This window comes from Salvelinus namaycush, chromosome 10 (assembly GCF_016432855.1).
Source record: "Salvelinus namaycush isolate Seneca chromosome 10, SaNama_1.0, whole genome shotgun sequence".
NCBI lineage: Eukaryota > Metazoa > Chordata > Actinopteri > Salmoniformes > Salmonidae > Salvelinus > Salvelinus namaycush.
The window spans coordinates 3,594,982-3,618,140 of record NC_052316.1 but is presented as its reverse complement, the minus strand read 5'-3'; the positions used below and the strand labels follow the sequence as shown (position 1 = coordinate 3,618,140).

General features: G+C 39.6%; 1 protein-coding gene across 5 annotated transcripts in view; it reads right to left on the bottom strand.

The window, feature by feature from the left end:
• The window catches only part of negr1 (neuronal growth regulator 1), a 390,601-nt gene that overhangs the window by 178,092 nt on the left and 189,350 nt on the right, over nucleotides 1-23,159 (bottom strand). For all 5 annotated transcript variants that reach the window (XM_039002065.1, XM_039002066.1, XM_039002068.1 and 2 more), the window contains exon 4: nucleotides 8,336-8,467. In XM_039002065.1, coding sequence (XP_038857993.1) covers nucleotides 8,336-8,467 — 132 coding nt within the window. The remainder of the gene's footprint in view (nucleotides 1-8,335; nucleotides 8,468-23,159) is intronic.

Below are 23,159 nucleotides of genomic sequence, written 5' to 3'. Positions count from 1 at the left end.
AAACATGTAAAACCCTCTGGGTTTCCATTAGGATGGAACAGAAAATATGGCGCTGTACAACGTAACACTCATAAATTCAGAGCGTTGTCAATTTGTAAATTCAGACTGTTTCGCTCTCAGAGCGCACACTGAACGTTCGGGCCGAGGAGTAGGGTTGATTTGAGCGTTCTGACCTTAAAACGGCAGTCGAGTACCAAAGCTAACGCTACTTCCAGACACAAATGAGACCACTCTGACCATTTTACTCGCCTTAGCAGAGCTGGTTAGGTAGTTTTCGTGATAACCGGAGCGTTGGTGACTGTGCTGCTGGAAACAATACGCTTTTTTTGCCAACGTTTACTGACACCGGCCATATTCAATCGGTGTTGAGAGCTCGTAAATTCATTATTCTGCGCTCTGGTGCACTCAGACGAGAGTGCTCTGAAATTGGTGTAGATAGCCAGAGCGAATTTGCGAAAGCACCCGAATGTCCATTGAGAACGCACAACGACGATACCATTAAGCTAAGCTAAGAATGACGGGCATAATCAATTCAATAAACATTGGGTAGTTAGATAGCTTATAGTTAATATACTAACAAGTTTGATGTATAACTACTAATGTTAAGTAGCTAGCTAACATACCGGTACATACTGCTGTAATGATATGCTATTTGGTTCGTAAGGACAGCATAGCTAACAAATTGTCAGCCAACATAACGTGTTAGGTAACTTATTTGAAAAGTCATTACTTTATTACATTGAGTAGCAAGCTTCCCCTTGGTCGTTAGGGCAAATCTGGTCTGTGAAAGGAGGGGGGTGTTTTCACACCTAGCTCGGCTATTAGACTATTCTTTAGTAAAGGTTGAATAGTCTATTGTTCAGTTATTAGCCCCCCTCCCCAACTTGCAACAAATTGTTGTTGTTCCAATCTCGTTCCTTTCCCTCTTCCACACGTCATCATTCTGCACCTGAGTGGCTCGCTTGTGGGCGTGCTGGCAGGATATGGCAGCATCTTCGGTTGTGCGTCAAGAATTCTGCATAGAGTAGCACGTTTGTATGAAGGTGTGGTTATTCACAGGAAAATTGTTATATGCTATAGAGGTACATTTGTGTCGTTTTGTCGAGAGCAAAACGTATTTTATTTTCAGTCAAAAATAATTGTTCTGAAAGCAACTTTTTTTCCGACACAAAGGAAGTCATAGTGGACACCTACGAAGAAGGACTGTATGATGATGGCTCTGTGTCACGTCCTGACCATAGTTCTTGTGTGTTTTGCTTGTTTAGTGTTGGTCAGGACGTGAGCTGGGTGGGCATTCTATGTTGTGTGTCTAGTTTGTCTGTTTCTGTGTTCAGCCTAATATGGTTCTCAATCAGAGGCAGCTGTCAATCGTTGTCGATGATTGAGAATCATATATAGGTGGCTTGTTTTGTGTTGGGGATTGTGGGTGGTTGTCTTCTGTCTTTGTGTTCTGCACCAGATAGGACTGTCTCGGTTTTCACATTTGTTATTTTGTATTTTGTTAGTTTTCACGTTATTGTCTCTTCGTTATTAAATCATGTTGAACACTAGCCGCGCTGCATTTTGGTCCTCTCCTTCACCCCAGGAAGAAAGCCGTTACACTCAGTTAAGCTGCACTGGGCGTTCTTCCGTCCAACTTCTACATAGCTAGTACTTAGCTCATACGATTCAGTGTTGGTTCATAACATTGTACTATATTACATTCATACATACTGTAGAATGATAAATCATGCAATTATTATTCTCAAGCTAACCAAAAGCATTTAGCTACGAACGCCTGTTCTCGGCATTTTCAGTTGAATTAATCTAACTTTCTTTCATGGCAACTCATAAGCAGGCCATGTCATTTGTTTCATAGTCGATATATAATCATATTTCATGACAGTGTAATGGTTTGCTTTTTTTTTTACAGAAGGCTGAAATAACACAATATGTCTGTCACGAAGAGTTAGGGAGTCTTTGCAGCGTGTAGATGGTGCAGGTATCATTGCAAATTTCCCATCACCTAATGAACAACAACAATACCAGTCTGGTGTTAAGCTTTCTGTGCTGTATTGACGTATCCTGAAAATGACATCTGCTGCTTTAGATTGAACGGTCATATCTCAGTTATTGTTTTCATATCTACAAAAAATAAGCTATTTACTTTACTTTCAGAGAGCGAGCTGATCAAGGGGTCAAAAATGTTGATATTGCCAGATGTTCACAGTCCGAGGAACAGGCCGTGGAAGCTTTATTGCTGGCAAAAGTGTCCATAACCAGAGGTAATTAAACTGTTCTGTGTTATTTTTTCTCTTCATCTCTGCCTGTCTTGTTGTACATGGAACCTGTCTCACATTCATGAATTAAAAATCCCTTAAGATGTCAGCTGCTAATTTTCAGATTTACACCACATAAACACAGCCATTTTCACTTGAATATCTGTTTCTATCTGTTGCTGCCAAGTCATGATTTCCCTGGGGGTTAGCCTGGCAATAACCAAGTGGTGAGACACATAGCCCTCTATATTTAAATGTTTCAGGTACACTCTGATAGGTGTCTGCGTCACATACAGTATCTTCTATTCACATTATCTTCTATTGTTTGTCCTCATGTGTCTGTTTTTCAGCATAAAGTACTCTGTAGCCACTTAGTGCGGACACGAGGTGAGACCACACACACACACAATAAGTCTCTCTTCTTCACTTCATCCCTCTCCCCCTTCTCCATAAATTCTCTATGTTATATCAGCTGTTTTGGTGAACCCCTCCCGCATCTGAACTGGCTGGCAGAGAGCACAGCATGATCATAGGTGAGAGGTCACTTGGTTGGGTCAGCAGGAAGTATTATTAAAGAGATGACTTACATTGAAATACAGACAGAGATGCAGTAGTCGTAATGATCCAAAGTCAGTTTTGCATTTCACCTCCTGATGATTATGACGACTGACCGTGTTAGAATAAAAAAACAAGGCATAATCATGCTCTATCTCTATCCATCTGTCTCTCGTCTGCAGGTATGTTTTGATGTGAGAGAGGAAGCCAGTCCCGCCATCGCCACCTCACCAGCTCTTAAGATAACCTTCGGGCCAACTGGGGGCCCAAAGCTTGTTAGGAGACACTGCAATTGTGATGAACTGAGAGAATATTAGGGTAGCACTGTAATTCATTAATCATATGCTGTCTGCCGGTGTTCTTACCTCTTTCCCTTTCTGTCTTCTACACCTCTTTCCCCACCTCATCTTTCTTCCTCGTTTTATAATGCACACCATATGTGCATTGAAGTACAGATTGAACTTGTATTTATAATATAACATTACAATTATAATGCATGTATTATATATTTATAACATCTGGATAATGAACTTCTTTCAATAAAGCGTTTAACATTCTCCACTGGTTGAAATTAAGTATCTCATTGAAATACTATCCTGTGTCCTCAGATTAATGCAGATGAAGGGAGTTAGATATGCATATTTTTTCTGTATATATGAATTACAAATGAGCCTTTACTTAAATCATGTTTCTAGTCTATTGCATACTTAAAATGTGTAATCATTGATGAGCAGGAGTGGTAAACACTGTTGAAGTGTATAATTGTAATACATATATGCAGACACAGCATCATTCAAATAATGGAGTTTGATCTGACTGAAAATAATGTCTGAGATATTCATACCTGAAACGCACATGTATTTGCCAAGGAAGAGTACATGATCAGTGAATACAATTCAATGTAAAGGCTACAATGTGGGAATCTCATGCGTGTTAATAACTACAGTACATGTGTATAGGACTTGCATCCTCGGCATAACAAAGTTATTATATTCTACTCTATCCATGGGCTTCATTCAGACTTGAAGTTGATACAACAACAATGATAGCTGAGGTTCATAGATTGGTATAAATATTAGTTCAGATCCTAACGTGTTAGATCGGCTACATACTGTAGCTAGCTACACATCCATAGGCATACCGTTATTTTTATCCTCCACTAGACAATAAGCAAGTAAATAGTTAGCTAGCTATGTTACTTCAGCTGCATTTCAAGGCAAGCTTATAATAATTGTACATTAAATGTGCAGTAAATGCTTTAGCTAGCCAGAATATTTACATCCACTGTTTCACAAAACGACAGCCTGGTTTGCTGGTTTTCTCAGGAGTCCCTAAAACATCTAACAACACAAATTATAAATACATTTTCCTGTCATAACACTAGCTAGCTAGCTGGCTAATGTTAGCTAGTCAGCTAACTTGCTAAATATCGATTTTCGTAAATTAACTTTATGACAAAGAAATATGCACAAATGTTTGACTCTACATTAACTTCTCTGGGATATGTGGTCCCACCTCGACAACAGCCAGTGAAATTGCAGGGCGCCAAATTCAAAACAACAGAAATCCCATAATTCAAATTCCTCAAACATACAAGTATTTTACACCATTTTAAAGATAAACTTCTTGTAAATCCAGCCACAGTGTCCGATTTCAAATAGGCTTTACGGCGAAAGCACACCAAACGACTATGTTAGGTCAGCACCTAGTCACAGAAAACCATAAAGCCATTTTCCAGCCAAAGAGAGCCCTCACAAAAGTCAGAAATAGCGATTAAATTAATCACTAACCTTTGATGATCTTCATCAGATGGCACTCACAGGACTTCATGTTACACAATAAATGTGTGTTTTGTTTGATAAAGTTAATCTTTATGTCAAGAACCTCATTTGAAATTGGTGTGTTATGGTCAGAAATGCATTGTCTCAAACAAACATCCGGTGAAAGTGCAGAGAGCCACATCAAATTACAGAAATACTCATAATTAACATTGATAAGTGTTATGCATGGAAGTATAGATAAACTTCTCCTTAATGCAACTGCTGTGTCAGATTTCAAAAACGCTTTACAGCGAAAGCACATCTTGCGATTATGTTTGAAAAAAAAAAAATCTCAGAAAAAGGTGCAGCCATTTTCCAAAGAAGAAGAGGTGTCACAAAAGTCAGAAATAGCATTATAAATATTCTCTTATCTTTGATGATCTTCCTCAGAATGGACTCCCAGGAATCCCAGTTCCACAATAAATGTTTGTTTTGTTCGATAAAGTCCATAATTTATGTCCAAATACCTCCTTTTTGTTCACACGTTTAGTTTACAAATCCAAAGTCAGGAGGCGGGGGCAAGTCCAGGCGAAAGTTCAGACGAAAATTCATATTACAGTTTGTAGAAACATGTCAAACGATGAATAGAATCAATCTTTAGGATGTTTTTATTATAAATCTTCAATAATCTTTCAATCTGAGAATTCCTTTGTCTTTAGAAATGCAATGGAACGCAGCTAACTCTCACGGACGCACGCGAAACTGAGCTCATGGCACTCTGCCAGACACCTGGTTGAAACAGCTCTCATTCTCTCCTCCTTCACAGTAGAAGCCTCAAACAAGGTTCTAAAGACGGTTGACATCTAGTGGAAGCCTTAGGAAGTGCAATATGACCCCATAGACACTGCATATTCGATAGGCAATGACTTGAAAACTACAAACCTCAGATTTTCCACTTCCTGGTTGGATTTTATCTCAGGTTTTTGCCTGCCATATGAGTTCTGTTATACACGTCATTCAAACAGTTTTAGAAACTTCAGAGTGTTTTCTATCCAAATATACTAATTATATGCATATTCTAGCTTTTGGGCCTGAGTAGCAGGCAGTTTACTCTGGGCACCTTATTATCAAAGCTACTCAATACTGCCCCCCAGTCCCAAAGAAGTTAACTAACATATTCCTCTCAATTGTACATTTTTTCTTGACTCGTTATGATGTTATAACTACTTACATTTGGTTCCACCGTAATGTTTTGCCAGCCATCTTCACCCAGGGACGGGTGGTTCGCGTCAAATTCATCATTGGAACCACTCGATATGCTTGGTCATATAAAAACCTTGGGACCCAAATGCATAATGAGTGCTCTAACTCCCCCTTGTGGTATTCTGGAGCAATGAAGTTGTGACGCTGGGTACCTCTAAGTCCCGCGGCGCAAGCTCACAACTTTTAAAGGAGGAACCACTGTATGGAATTGCACCTAAGTTTCACTCCTGCTATGTTCCACTGATGTGAACACAGCAACCTTGAATCGTATAGAGTTGCACAGGACTCAGTTAGATTCCCCCGATGTGAATAAAGCTACGGTGTTTTACTAAATTCCCCCGGCGTGAATAAAGCTACCTTGTTTCACTAAATTCCCCTCATGTGAATAAAGCTACCTTGTCATCTACAGTTACCGCCCTCAATGGGTATCATGGCGTAAAATATAGAATCGTGTGGAGTTTCCTCCCACTCATGTTTTTCACCTCAGCAACTTGTCTCACGTTCCCATTTTCATTCCCCTACATCACATTCACACCCAGCAGCTTTCACCAGTCACACCCATGTACATATACTTAGGTCGACAAGTACATGTGGCTACATGGCTACTACGTAGCATTGGGTATTATATTTAGATTTGGCGATCTAGCTAATGTGTTTTGATACACAGTATTAGCCTATGATAATAGTGCACATAAAGATGCAGGCAAAGTCATCTCTATTGAAATAAAAATACAGAAAATTCTGGAGCCCTATTTTAACACATTAAATATAACAACAATAATTGTCAACCCAAAATGCATGACAATCACTGGATTAGGTTGCGCATTCAAATATTTAGAATCACAACATGAAACGATGATGAATAACTTATTTATTGAATAGCATCTCAGTAGTCTATTACACTTTATAATAAAGCACTTTGAATTATAGTAAGCAGGCAACCAAATCATGGGCTGGTGCCACCAACTGAAAAACTTAGTGGGACCAGTGCCACCAGGGGGAAATGTTCAAATGAAATATCTCATTTACATAAGTATTCACATCCTTGAGTCAATACTTTGTAGAAACACTTTTGGCAACGAATACAGTCTTTCTGGGTGAGTCTCTAAGAGCTTTCCACACCTGGATTGTGCAACATTTGCCCATTATTCTTTTCAAAATTCTTCAAGCTCTATCAAATTGATTGTTGATCATTGCTAGACAACCATTTCCAGGTCTTGCCATATATTTTCAAATCGATTTAATTCAAAACTGTAACTCAGTGACTCAGGAAGAGTCTTCTTGGTAAGCAACTCCACTGTAGATTTGGCCTTGTGTTTTAGGTTATTGTCCTGCTGAAAGGTGAATTCATCTCTCAGTGTCTGGTGGACAGCAGACTGAACCAGGTTTTCTTCTAGGGTGTTGCCTGTGCTTAGCGCCATTCAGTTACCTTTTAATCCTTTAAAACTCCCCAGTCCTTAACAATTACAAGCATACCCATAGCATGATACTGCCACCACTATGCTTGAAAATATGGAGTAGTGTGTTGTATTGTATTTGCCCCAAACATATCACTTTGTATTCAGGACCATTCAAATCTCCATCCCAGTGTAGATGTAGGACGTGTCCACAGCACAGCATATTAATCATTATGAATTTCCTCTTCAGTGACATTAAGACATTTCCAGTTGCCAAAGCATCTTTCATATCTTAAAAGCCATGTCCCCGTTAATTAATTGGCCTCTAATATTCCTCTGAAGTACAAAATCATAGCAAGACGTCCATTTAAAAAAACAAATGGACACAAACATGTGCCAAACTTTCTGTAAGCATAGACAAGGGGCGATAATGGCAAGTCTGGACAACTATAGGAGAACTAAAGGTAGAAAGCATGACTGTCTAGGGTATTGTATTACTGATTACTTTTCTGAATATATTATCATTACAGTAACTTAATCGACTCAGAAATCTGACAAATCCTTGATCTACCCGATTAGCATCAAACAAACTAGGCGTCACCATTTCCCTCACACACTTGTGACTAGTCATAGCAGTGGTGTGATTCAGCACAGGGCATCAATGGAGAGGAAGACTTCAAAGCGAGAGAGAAGAGGGTGGGAAGAGTAATAATTGTCAAGCACCCTTCCACCTCATACTTAGGAGTGCTGATTTCCATGTGACCATGATGACTAAAGCCAGTATCATTCATTAATGCTCTGGGGTCCTCATTACTGTCTCTTCACACTTTTTGAAAGACTCATTACCTGCATAATGGAATAGCCCTTAAAAACAGCCAGACCTTTCCTTAACGTGAATTAATCACCTCGGCAACGAGACAAAAAGGGAATTATCTTGTTAAATATTGAGAAACTTCAAACCAAGACTTTCATTCAAACTTCAGCCGATCTGACTAGATGGCTCATAAAGAGATCTGGCTCATTGTCAATGAACAGTACACATTGATATAGATGAGAATCTGCTTTGGCAGCCAAATTGTAGCAAGGACAGAGATGTACTTACATTTGACTATGACTTTCACCGTCTTGGTGTCAGGAGAGGCAATGTCATTCATTGCACTGCATTCATAGTCCCCTGCTTGGTCCCTCGTGATACCGGTGATGTTTAGATATTCTCCACTGTCATACTTCCTGGCTAAAAATAAGAGGGGAAAAAAAAAATCATATTCAGGAAGATACAGTATGCAAGGTGCTTCAATATCAACTCCCTAAATACAGGCAAATAATTAGTACAATGATATACAGTGCCTTCAGAAAGTATTCACACCCCTTTACCTTTTATACATTTTGTTGTGCTACAGCCTGAATTTAAAATTGACTAAATTGAGATATTGTGTCACTGATCTACACACAATACCCCACAATGTCAAAGTGGAATCATGTGGAATCACTCACTCGGTGGGCAATAATGATTTTTGAATTACTATCTGTAACCCACACATACAATTATCTATAGGGTCCCTCAGTCAAGCAGTAAATATGAAGCGCATATTCAACCACAAAGACCAGGGAGGTTTTCCAATGGCTATCAAAGAAGGGCAGCATTAGTAGTGTAAAAAAGCAGACATTGAATATCCCTTTGAGCATGGTGTATCAATAAAACCAGTCACAACAAATATACATGCGTCCTTACTAATTCAGTTGCCGGAGAGGAAGGAAACCACCCAGGGATTGCACCATGAGGCCAAGGTTAAAACAGTTACAGAGTTTAACGGCTGTGAAAGGAGAAAACTGAGGATGGATCAACAACATTGTAGTTACTCCACAATACTAACCTAAACGACAGAGTGAATAGAAGGAAGCCTGTACAGAATAAAAATATTCCAAAACATGCATCCTGTTTGCAATAAGGTACAAAAGTAGTACTGCAAAAAAATGTGGAAATAAATTTACTTTTTGTATGGAATACAAAGCGTTATGTTTGGGGCAAATCCAACACAACACATCACTGACTATCAACTTTTTTTTTTTATGAGCTTTCATATTGCAGATAGATTGTGGCTTCCATCAATGTAATTGTCTACATCATTTCCAATCCAATGTGTATGTGTGTGTATATATATATATACATTTAAAAAAATATTCTGTTTGTGTGTATATATATATATATATATATATATATATATATATATATATATATTTGAAAATATCAATATCAAATCATTTCTGGGTAACAAATGTACCTTACTGTGATTGTTTTGAACTAAAATGGTCAATTAAACATAGCTTCTTAGTCAAGTGCAATTTGTCAAGAAAGAATTTTGCTAAGACTGTCTGGGAGTGGTCTAAGAGGGCGGCCTAATGGGAGGGATATGTAACCTGAAAACGATCAGTTATTGGCAGAGAGGAGGGCAAACACTCTATTGGTCTATTACCTTATACATCATCAACGTTCAAAAAATTCAACCTAGCCTAACAAGCAGAAATTTCAGGTGGTCTTTACAAACAGGTCTTACACTAAATGTACATTATCATACATTTCACAATATATCAAACACAGGAAAATCATGTTGACTGCAATGCCCCTTTTAAGGTAAGATTTGAATGAAAGCTGATCCGAGAGCAGTGCTGCCTTTTCTCTCGATCCTATCAGTATCGACGTATGCTGCAACAACACACTTAACCAGTCCCATATGTTCTGAGTCAATTTAGCGCGGAACAGAGTTTGAAATCCACTATGGACCTTATCTACTTTCCTAAGTGTGGGCCACAAACTTGTATACATCTGACCTGGTACCGGAATAGTGACACTCATGATGTTCTGGGTCAATTTCACCCCCACAGTTTGAACTTGACCTTGGTTTATAACTTCTGAACGGTTTGTCTTAGAAACAAGGACAAAACGACACTATGGAATTATAGAAATCAGATGGTTGACATTACAGGAAGGTAGGCCACAATTTTCGTATCTATAAAGTTGGTGAAAACAGTTAACTTCTGTAGCCCATACATTTATGGAGCAAATACAAATCTGTGTCACAAACAGGATATCTAAATGGATGTAAGTAAGCTAAAATTGATATTGTGAAATAGTCCCCAAAATCTAACAAGACACATCAGTGACAGCATTTAGGAAATATGATTATCACCACAAAGTTTCTAATCAGGTTGAAAATGATCTAATCTAATGTTAAGATATATACCCCTTTAAAAAAAAGTTATATACCAGTACCAGTGTAATGTGCAGGGGAACAAGGTATTTGAGGTACAGTAGATACAGTATTTACATAAAGGCAGGGTAAAGTAAAGGTATCAGGATAGATAATATTAAGAGTAAGAAAGAACAGAGCAGCAGCAACATATGATGAGTGTGAAAGTGCATGTGTATGTGTGTGTGTGTGGGTTTTGTGTGAGAGTGTCAGTGTAGTGTGAGTGAGTATATACAGTAGAAGTCGGAAGTTTACATGCGCCATAGCCAAATATATTTAAGCTCAGTATTTCACAATTCCTGAGATTTAATCCTAGTAATAAATTCCCTATCTCTTAGGTCAGTTAGGATCACCACTTTATTTTAAGAATGTGAAATGTCAGAATAATAGCAGAGAAAATGATTTATTTCAGCTTTTATTTCTTTCATCACATTCCCAGTGGGTCAGAAGTTTACATACACTGAATTAGTATTTGGTAGCATTGCCTTTAAATTGTTTAAAACTTGGATCAAACGTTTCGGGTAGCCTTCCACAAGCTTCCCAAAATAAGTTGGGTAAATTTTGACCCATTCCTCCTGACAGAGCTGGTGTAACTGAGTCAGGTTTGTAGGCCTCCCTGTTCGCAAACACTTTTTCAGTTTTGCCCACACATTTTCTATAGGATTGAGGTCAGGGCTTTGTGATGGCCACTCCAAAACCTTGACTTTGGTGTCCTTAAGCCATTTTGCCACAACTTTGGAAGTATGCTTGTCGTCATTGTCCATTTGGAAGACCATTTGCGATCAAGCTTTAACTTCCTGACTGATGTCTTGAGATGTTGCTTCAAAATATCCACATAATGTTCCTCCCTCAATGTGCCATCTATTTTGTGAAGTGCACCAGTCCCTCCTACAGCAAAGCACCCCCACAACATGATGCTGCCACCCCCGTGCTTCACGGTTGGGATGGTGTTCTTCGGCTTGCAAGCCTCCCCCTTTTTCCTCCAAACATAACGATGTTAATTATGGCCAATAGTTAAATTTTTGTTTCATCAGACCAGAGGACATTTCTCCAAAAAGTACGATCTTTGTCCCCATATGCAGTTGCAAACCGTAGTCTGGCATTTTTATGGCGGTTTTGGATCAGTGGCTTCTTCCTTGCTGAGCGGCCATTCAGGTTATGTCGATATAGGACTCGTTTTAATGTGGATATAGATACTTTTGTACCTGTTTCCTCCAGCATCTTCACACGGTCCTTTGCTGTTGTTCTGGGAATGCTTTTCACTTTTCGCACCAAAGTACGTTCATCTCTGGAAGACAGAACGCGTCTACTTCCTGAACGGTATGACGGCTGCACGGTCCCATGGTGTTTATACTTGGGTACTATTGCTTGTACAGATGAACGTGGTACCTTCAGGCATTTGGAAATTGCTCCCAAGGATGAACCAGATTGTGGAGGTCTACAATTTTTTTTCTGAGGTCTTGGCTGATTTCTTTAGATTTTCTCATGATGTCAAGCAAAGAGGCACTGAGTTTGAAGGTAGGCCTTAAAATACATCCATAGGTACACTTCCAAATGACTCAAATTATATCAATTAGCATATCAGAAGCTTCTAAAGCCGTGACATAATTTTCTGTCATTTTCCAAGCTGTTTAAAGGCACAATCAACTTAGTGTATGTAAACTTCTGACCGACTGGAATTGTGATACAGTGAATTATAAGTGAAATAATATGTCTGTAAACAATTGTTGGAAAAATGACTTGTGTCATGAACAAACTATAGTTTGTTAACAAGAAATGTGTGGAGTGGTTGAAAAACGAGTTTTAATGACTCCAACCTAAGTGTATGTAAGCTTCCGATTTCAACTGTACATGAAACTAGTTGCAAAATGAATAGGAAACATAGTCAACATGTTGACAAGGTTTTAAATAATGATTTTTAATTGAAATAATAATTGTGTCCTTTCGTCAAAGAATCCTCCATTTGCAGCAATTACAACCTTTCAGACCTTTGGCATTCTAGTTGTCTATTTGTTGAGGTAATCTGAAGAGATTTCATCCCATGCTTCCTGAAGCACTTCCCATAAATTGGATTGGCTTGAAGGGCACTTCTTACGTACCATACGGTCAAGCTGCTCCCACAACAGCTCAATAGGGTTGAGATCCGGTGACTGTGCTGGCCACTCCACTTCTTCCTTAAATAGTTATTGCATAGTTTGGAGCTGTGCTTTGGGTCATTGTCCTGTTGTAGGAGGAAATTGGCTTGAATTAAGCGCCATCCACAGGGTATGGCATGGCTTTGCAAAATGGAATCATAACCTTCCTTCTTCAAGATCCCTTTTACCCTGTACAAATTTCCCACTGTACCACTACCAAAGCACCCCCAGACCATCACATTACCTCCACCATGCTTGACAGATGGCGTCAAACACTCCTCCAGCATCTTTTCATTTTTTCTGCGTCTCACAAATGTTCCTCTTTGTGAAACTAACACCTCAAACTTAGATTTGTCTGTCCATAACACTTGTTTCCAATCGTCCTCTGTCCAGTGTCTGTGTTATTTTGCCCATCTTAATCTTTTCATTTTATTGGCCATTCTGAGATATGGCTTTTTCTTTGCAACTCTGCCTAGAAGGCCAGCATTCCGGAGTCACCTCTTCACTGTTGACGTTGAGACTGGTGTTTTGTGGGTACTATTTAATAACGCTGCCAGTTGAGGACTTGTGAGGCGTCTGTTTCTCAAACTAGACACTAATGTACTTGTCCTCTTGCTCAGTTGTGCACCGGGGCCTCCCACTCCTCTTTCTGTTCTGGATAGAGCCAGTTTGCTCTGTTCTGTGAAGGGAGTAGTACACAGCGTTGTCCGAGATCTTCAGTTTCTTGGCAATTTCTCGCATGGCATAGCCTTCATTTCTCCGAACAAGAATAGACTGATGAGTTTCAGAAGAAATTCCTTTGTTTCTGGCCATTTTGAGCCTGTAATCGAATCCACAAATGCTGATGCTCCAGATACTCAACTAGTCTAAAGAAGGCCAGTTTTATTGCTTCTTTAATCAACACAACAGTTTTCAGCTGTGCTAGCATAATTGCAAAACGGATTCCGAATGATCAATTAGCCTTTTAAAATTATAAACTTGGATTAGCTAACACAACGTGCCATTGGAACACCTCTGTACGCCTATGTAGATATTCCATCAGCCGTTTCCAGCTACAATAGTCATTTACAACATTAACAATGTCTACACTGTATTTCTGATCAATTTGACAAGAAATTTGCTTTTCTTTCAAAAACAAGGACATTTCTAAGTGACCCCAAACTTTTGAACGGTAGTGTATGTACGGTTACTGTGGGGATGATGTCTTCGATGCACTTATTAATGAAGCCTGTGACTGATGGGGTAAACTCCTCAATCCATCGGATGAAACCTGGAACATATTCCAGTCTGTGCTAAACCGTCCTGTAGCTTTGCATCCGCTTCATCGGACCACTTCTGTATTGAGCGCATCACTGGGACTTCCTGTTTTGAGTTTTTGCTTGTAAGCAGGAATCAGGAGGATAGAGTTATGGTCAGATTTGCCAAATGGTTGGTGAGTGAGAGCTTTGTATGCGTCTCTGTGTGTGGAGTAACGGTAATCTAGAGTTTTTCGCCTCTAGTTGCACAGGTGACATGCTGGTAGAAATTAGTTAAAATCACCAGCCACTAGGAGCACCGCCTCTGGGAGAGTATTTCCTTGTTTGCTAATGGCTCTATACAGCTCGTTGAGTGCGATCTTAGTGCCAGCATCGGTTTGTGGTGGTAAGTAGACAGCTACGAAAATGAGTGGTGTCCGCTTTCAAAACCCCTCCTAAAACCCCACCTGTTTAATTTAGGTTGTTATCAGTGACTCTTTGTTACTTTCCCTTTCTGTTTGAGTGACCAAATTTTTGGTTTTCTTGTTGGGGAACGTAACAAATTCTTCAGATCACATTGATAGGAGCCCGTCCAGTTTATTCTCCAGCGATTGCACATTCTCCAATGAAACGGAGGGCAGTGGTGGTTTATCCACTTGCCGACGTAGTCTCATCAGGTATCCCGCACGCCAGCCTCTATAACGGCGCCTCTTCCTCCTTCGAGTGTCGGGGATTTGGGCCTGGTCCGGGATGTGCCATTCGCTCATTGAAGTAGAAAACCTCATCCAAATCGAGGTTAGTGATCTGATGTTCAGAATGTATTTTCGGTCATAGGAAATGATGGCGGAAACATTATGTACAAAAACACAAAATAACACAATTGGTCAGGAGCTTGTAAAACAGCTGCTACTCCCTCCAGTGCCATTTATCTTATCCTGACGGTTTTGTTTTGTACAACACTCCTCGTGCCACTCGTCACCAAAAACAACTTCAATGATTATTCTCCGACTGTACATTTACGGCAGTTTTTACTTTCACCATTTAAAGGGCCAATTTCTAGTGTTCTGTACTCCCGAAGTTGTTGACTGTTTTTGTGCTTGCAAGTTAGCTAGCACTTTCTTACTGGCGATAAAAATGGATGATTGTCATCATTTTACAAGTCATTACTGAATGATTTACTGTAACAAGTCAAACATCAAACTTTGTAAACAATTCATGGTAACCTAGTAAACAATTAATTTAGACCCTGTGATTATTAGAAACAGCCGTTTATTTGCTGGAATGTGTGCTGTTGCCTGGCTATTAAAAGGGACAGGCGGCTATTTGAGATTCAGGGTTTAATAAAAGTTTTACGTTGTGTTAATGTCAATATACTTCAATGCGAGTTTGAAAGAAGAGCACTTCTCAACAGTAGATTCACCCTACAAATTGTCTTTGCCCCTGAATTCTGTGCGTCTCCTCTTACCCAGACTGCACAATGAAACCCTGGTTATCTTATTGATTAGAAAGGGGAAGAGGAAATTACTAAGGTCAGCAGGCCTGTAATAAGAAATGTATCCTTGGAGTATCCATTACTGTATTAAGTGTTTCAACCCTGACCACCTCTACTCAACCACCTCAAGCAGTAGCTTCGTGACAAATAGTAGACAATCTGACGAAGAAGTGAAGAAAAATCTGAGCCACTGGCTTTAAAAAAAGATATCACATAAAGGTTCATTAGCAGTCAACAATTGCCTGGTTGAACAAAACCATGCGAAGGTCCTCCACTGAGAACTTCATTGAGAGAAGACACTGACGGTGTGTGTTGAGAGGTATTCCGAAGCTTCAGAGGAGCCCCTCACACCTGAGGGAGATGTCACTCCAAACAAATTAAAGAAATCATAGAGAGGTTAATTTTCGTATTCAGTGCAGTCACAGTAAGCAATTTCCCACATTGTGCAGGGAGCACGGAGTACATTTCCTCCAGGGCTGCAACACACAGATAGCACGAGCACCACAGAGAAATCCATTATAGCACAGGCTGCATTTTTACATCCATTTATCCTTTAAACTCTTGAAAATAGAGTACTACCCACGCAGTGGCTTTCTCAGCGACTCCCCTCTAGGCCTGCTAAAGGTACGGGCCAGAACCCTTTTCCTTTCACACTGTGTCTCTTCAAAAACGGTTTCTCTGCCTTGACACATCAACCTCAAGAGTTTATTGTCAATCTGGAACATTAACAGCTAGCCGGGACTCGATTTAATACAGCGGATCTAAAACCCACTGAGTCATACCTGACTGAGGACCCCACCTTTGTGACCTGTAGTATTACTTCAGTAACATTTTGTATTCAAATGGAAAAATGTGATGTCATCCCATAACTATAAGCTCCACTCTACATTTAATTCTGAATGCCGACTGCTTGCAAAATAAAACATTTTCAACTTCGCAGGACAAGGATTGTCCGGACTTTCAAGAATGCTTAAATTGCTTCGCCTTGCCTTTTCTGGTTGGCTAGCAAGTTTCATCATTCAACTATTTCAGATCTACAGGAGTGTACGATTCACAACGGCACGGACTAGCGTAGGCAGCCGATCCGTGGTGATACGCTGGCACATGAGAATTATTAGAATATGGCAAATATTAGTCAATGATTGCATTCTATCCATGCTGGCTTACGCGTGCTATCTGAGACATGAAACAGATAGGTGGGAGGGGGTATACAGGTTGTCACCAATTTATTAATGCACAATTTGCCTAAGTGGGTAATGGAAACACTTCAACCACTAGATTTCTATTCGACACTGTAGATTTTTGCTAAAAGGTGGTTATTTCAGGTGTGACGTCATTACATCAAGCTATTTGTATTGACGGAAGACAGTTCAATGGAAATGCACCCAAGTAGGCAATTGTCACATCTATTTTCTTTCTAAATGTTGACAAAAAAAAATTACTGGACACTTTGTGACATCGGCTGATGTAAAAACGGCTTCATAAATACATTTCATTGATTGACAAATCAATGGAAACATAGCTAGTGTCAGTAGGAGTCGGAGTCAGTAGGAGTCGGAGTAGGAGTCGAAGTCGATCACAGTAGGAGTTGAGTCAGCAGGTATTGCATCAGCCTCAGTAGGAATTTATTCAGACTCTCCTAGATCCCTTTAATTCTTTCCTCCAATCCTACATCCCTTAATTCATAATGTTCTTGCTTGCTTTCCTACATCCCTTGACTCCTATCCTAACTTTGTTTCCTTCCCTCCTTCTGTTCTCTTTTATTAAATCATTTTCCTTATCCTTTCATTTCCTAGCTTTTCCGTTTCTCTTTTCCCCTCCTAGCTATTTTCCTCTTATCCCTTCTAAGCTTCCTTTCCTTCATTTCGTAGTTCTCTTTCCTCCTTTCCTAGAGTTATTTCCTCCTTTCCTTCTTTCCTAGCTTGTGAACACTTTGGAATTACCTGGACTTCTCCATAAATTGGTCATAACATTTGATCTGATCTTCATCTAAGTCACAACAACAGACAAACACAGTCTGCTTAAACAAATAACACAAACAATTATACATGTATGTCTTTATTGAACACATCGTGTAAACATTCACAGTGCAGGATGGGAAAAGTATGTGCACCCTTGGATTTAATAACTGGTTAATTCTCCTTTGGCAGCAATAAACTCAACCAAACATTTTCTGTAGTTGCGGATCAGACCTGCACAACGGCCAGGGGATTTTGGACCATTCCTCTTTACAAAACTGTTTCAGTTCAGCAATATTCTTGGGATGTTTGGTATGAACCTATCTCTTGAGGTCATGCCACAGCATCTCAATCGGGTTGAGGTCAGGACTCTGACTGGGCCACTCCAGAAGGCGTATTTTCTTCTGTTGAAGCCATTATTTTATTGATATACTTCTGTGTTTTGGGTCGTTGTCTGTTGCATCACCCAACTTCTGTTGAGCTTCAATTGGCGGACAGATAGCCTTACATTCTCCTGCAAAATGTCTTGATAAACTTGGGATTTCATTTTTCCATCGATAATAGCAAGCTGTCCAGGCCCTGAGGCAGCAAAGCAGCTCCAATCTATGATGCTCCCTTCACCATACTTTACAGTTGGGATGAGGTTTTGATGTTGGTGTGTTGTGCCTTTTTCAGTTCACACATAGTGTTGTGTGTTCCTTCCAAACAACTCAACTTTAGTTTCATCTGTCCACAGAATATTTTGCCAGTAGCGCTGTGGAACATCCAGATGATCTTTGCGAACTTCAGACGTACAGCAATGTTTTTTTTTGGACAGCGGCTGTGGCTTCTTCTCTTATGTGGCTTCTTCCGTGGTGTCCTCCCATGAACACCATTCTTGTTTAGTGGTTTACGTATCGTGGACTCGTCAACAGAGATGTTAACATGTTCCAGAGATTTCTGTAAGTCTTTAGCTGACACTCTAGGATTCTTCTTAACCTCATTGAGCATTCTGCGCTGTGCTCTTGCAGTCATCTTTGCAGGAGGGCCACTCCTAGTAGCAACAGTGCTGAACTTTCTCCATTTGTAGACAATTTGTCTTACCGCGGACTGATGAACATCAAGGCTTTTAGAGATACTTGTGCAACCCTTTCCAGCTTTATGCAAGTCAACAATTCGTAATATTGGGTCTTCTGAGATCTCTTTTATTCGAGGCATAGTTCACATCAGGCAATGCAAACGAAAATGTTGTGAGTTTTTTTATAGGGCAGGGCAGCTCTAACCCATGATTGTACTCCAGGTTAGCTGACTCCTGACTCCAATTAGCTTTTGGAGAAGTCATTAGCCTAGGGGTTCACATACTTTTTCCAACCTACACTGTGAATGCTTAAATTATGTATTCAATATAGACAAGCAAAATACAATAATTTGTGTGTAATTAGTTTAAGCTGACTGTTTGTCTGTTGTGACTTAGATGAAGATCAGATCTAATTTTATGACCAATTTATGCAGAAATCCAGATAATTCCAAAGGGTTCACATACTTTTTCTTGCCACTGTATGTGGTAGGTATTCACCAGCACCAGTAGGTGTTAATAGTAGTGGGCTTTAAAGCTGCAATCAGCAGTTGAAACAATAACAAAGTGTTTCACTGCCTCTGTTTCAGTAAAATAACTGAAGTATAGGGCTGGAGAAATGTAACCACTTTCAAATTCATAGACAGGGCTATGGGGTTGGGGCAAGGGCTGACCATCCATGATATCAAAATGATAGTTTTAACCATGTTTTGAGGCTATATAGTCTTTACGTTTTCTCTTTTTTACAAGCATTGGAGTATTACAAGCGTATATTATGGATTCTGATGAAGTATGACAGTTGAACTAAGCTCTGGATGCATTTAAAAGTTATATTCAAGAATCAATGGGTAAATATTGTAGCGATCCTCTCTGTATGAGCCACTACTCACCACATTTTATACACTGCAGTGCTAGCAAGCTGTAGATTATGCTTTCAGTACTAGATTAATTATCTGATACTTTGATTGGGTGGAGAACATGTCAGTTCATGCTGCAAGAACTCTGATAGGCAGGAGCTCGTCCTCTGGGAGTTGTCATAATTACTGTGTAAGTCTATGGGAGCGGGTGAGAACCATAAGCCTCCTAAGGTTTTGTATTGAAGTCAATGTACCCTGAGGAGGACGGAAAATAACTGTCCCCCGGCTACACCATTGGTGCTACCCTACAGAGTGCTGTTGAGGCTACTGTAGACATTCTTTGCAAAATAGTGTGTTTTAATCAATTCTTTGGTGACGTGATTATATTTTGTATAGTTTTATCAATTTTTTTTCACTTTTAATGTTTTACATTTTAAATTCACTGAGGAGGATGGTCCTCCCCTTCCTCCTCTGAGGAGCCTCCACTGGTGTATTAAACAACTGGAATTTGAATTTTGCTATATCTCCTTTAATCAGCTGCTCTTCCACAAACAGTGTTTTGTTATTCTTTTTACTGTACAGGAAGCAAATGTACTTTACAGGAAGCAAATGTACTTTACAGGAAGCAAATGTACTTTACAGGAAGCATATTAAAGCCAAATTATATTTTCAAAATACCATACCATAGCCACACTTCAGTATATGTAGTTAATGACTAGTCTGCATTTTTTGTGTTGGCAAGAGAAAGGGTGGAAAAAAAGAAACAAACAAGAAAACATTTGGAGAAGGAACAGGAACTTGACAGTCAGTCAGGGCAATTTATCATTCTGTCAAACTCCACTGACTGCTGCAGCACAGCTATCTACAGTACACACAATCTCACCAAAATGGCTGAGAAAGCAAAGAAAAAGATGCCATGTTTATGATTTCACTTACTTTGTTTCTTGTCAATCATACACTCATACTGCATCTTACCAAACACAAAGTACTCTGAGTTTTAAAACCAATGTTATATTGTTGTTGGGATCCTCTATTTAATGGTTTACCCCTCCCAATTGCTCAGAATTAAAATATGAATACATGTATAACGTAATTCCTTGTGCTGTCAGTTTGATACCTGTGTAGTTTAATTATGTAGGTGGTGGATGTGACGCTTTGTTGACAAACACTGGACGGAGATCGATTACCCTTTTGCATGAAGAAGAGCCGAACGAGAAGAGAGGAAGAGGCAAAGCAAGAAGATCGACTCCGCCCAAAATCTGTCCACACGTAAATAAGTGTTAAGCAAAACAAGTGAGTATGGGGAGCAATGAGAGAGTGTTGAATTTGGTCAAGATAAAAGTGAATTGCTATTTTGATAGGTGAGGCTTATTTGATGTAATATGTGTTTCATAATGTTTAGGTTATTACGAATGTAGTAAAAGTTAAAATGGTTATTCCATCAAACTTCAAATTATTAGAATAGTATACAACGCAGAACAGAACAACCAGGTTGAGGGTCAGTGGCCAAAGCCCGCGAACAGGAATATTCCAAGTTCAGACAGAGGGGGGGAGTCAGATCGCTATGATCGCCAGGAACTTTACTTTTGGTGTCTATTTTTAATTGTTGCGCTACTGGTGCTGCCTGTTGATGTTAGGTAGGCAGCTACAGTAGCTGAATGATGTTAACATCTTCGGGTTTTATTTCATTAAATCTATTTTATTTCATCCGGGTGCTTGTGTCACCTACTAACACCCTGGTACTACCCGTAGCACCCGCTCTCCTCAGTCCGAGAAAACACTGAGAGAGAAAGGTATGTGTTGTAGATTACTCCTTTGTAGAAGTCCATAACGTGAAATAAATAAAACATCCCAAGGTTAATGCTGTAGATATTGTTATAAGGGAGTGTGAGCCTATTGAAACATGTCACTTTCAGAGTTTTATTGTTGTTATTAATGTAGTTTACAGAGTGCTAAAAGTGCTGCTGTTGCTAGCTAGCATGCCTTTCTGTGTAGCAGACGGTTAGCTAAGCTGCCGACTGGTGCTGGCGTTGCATTATGGGAGATGTAGTTTGGTCCTCTACGGTCTGAATGGAATATAGGCGATTTCACGTTGTAACTTGTTTATGTTGCAGTGTTTTTGTACATGAGTTGTTGTATTTTGGTACTGTCAACACTGAAAGCACCTAGCAATGTATTGGGGATGTGAGACAGGATATGTGTTTTGCCTTTCTTCATGCTCCTGTGTAGAACAACTTGTCAGATGGTGCATTGGAGACTGATGTGTTCCTGTCCTGTCTTTTCACAATACTATTGCAGGTATGGTTCTATTGTCTAAGAATTAAGATTATACATTCTTTGTATTAAGGACTGGTTATTATTTTATAGTATACATTATGGCTTTATATATGAATGTGATTGTGTGAGTCTGAGAAAACACTGAGAGAGAAAGAACAACTTGTCAGATGGTGCATTGGAGACTGATGTGTTCCTGTCCTGTCTTTTCACAATACTATTGCAGATCAACATAAAAGCCTAAAAGACAGCCGTGGTGTCGCTCTTCATTTCTTGGTTCTCCTGTGGTACATAAGAAACCCGCTACATGAGTGTACTGATATAAGTGTAATGCACATGAGATTACGGCAACTTTGTAAAAAACTATTTTATATTGGAGATGTGCCTGGTATTCACACACGTACATGTCCTCTCATTGGCTAGAATGCTCCCACCTGATCTCGCCTACTGAAGCATGTCTATCACCTTGTATTTCCATTGTTAGAGTGGTCAGTCGACCATCTTCTCAATACAATAGATCATCTTTGACTGACCACAGTTACAGCCATGCATCAATTCAACTACTTCTTGTCCTCAAGTAATAAACATCTGACCAATCAGAATAGAGCACAGTAGTAGTTAGGTAGATAATCAAATACCATTACAATTTCAAACAACATTCACCATATTTTAGAACTACACAACAGTGACATAGAAAACAATAATATTATACTGTTCAATGAGTGGGCTAGAATATATCAAATATGGTATACTAAATGTACGTGTTGTTTCAAGGTACACTATTTTATACAAAAGGAGCAACGACAATTCAGCCGCAAAATGGTAGGCCACACAAGCTCACAAAACGGTACCGCCGAGTGCTGAAGCGTGTGGTGCGTGAAAATCGTCTGTTCTCAGTTGCAACACTCACTACCGAGTTCTAAACTGCCTCTGGAAGCAACAACAGCACAATAACTGTTCGTCGGGAGCTTCATGAAATGGGTTTCCATGGCTGAGAAGCCGCACACAGGCCTAAGATCACCATTCGCAATGCCAAGTGTTGGCTGGAGTGGTGTAAAGCTAGCCACCATTTGACTCTGGAGCAGTGGAAAACCGTTCCCTGGAGTGATGGATCAAATCAAATCGCATTTGTCACATTCGCCAAATACAACAGGTGTAGGTAGACCTTACAGTGAAATGTTTACTTACAAACCCTTAACCAACAATGCATTTTTAATATAAATAAGAGCTAAGAAACATATTTACTAAATAAACTAAAGTAACAAATAAAAGAGCAACAATAAAATAACAATAACGAGGCTATATACAGGGGGCACCGGTACCGAGTCAATGTGCGGGGGTACAGGTTAGTCGAGGTAATTGTGGTAATATGTACAGTACCAGTCAAAAGTTTGGACACACCAACTCATTCAAGGGTTTTTCTTTGTTGACTTTTTTCTACATTGTAGAATTATAGTGAAGACACAAAGTATGAAATAACACACATGGAATCATGCAGTAACCAAGAAATGATCTCTGCATGTGTGGTTCCCACTGTGAAGTATGGAGGAGGAGGTGTGGGAGTGACTTTCTGGTGACTGTGATTTATTTAAAATTCAAGGCACACTTAACCAGTATGTCTACCACAGCATTCTGCAGCGATACGCCATCCCATCTGGTTTGCGCTTAGTGGG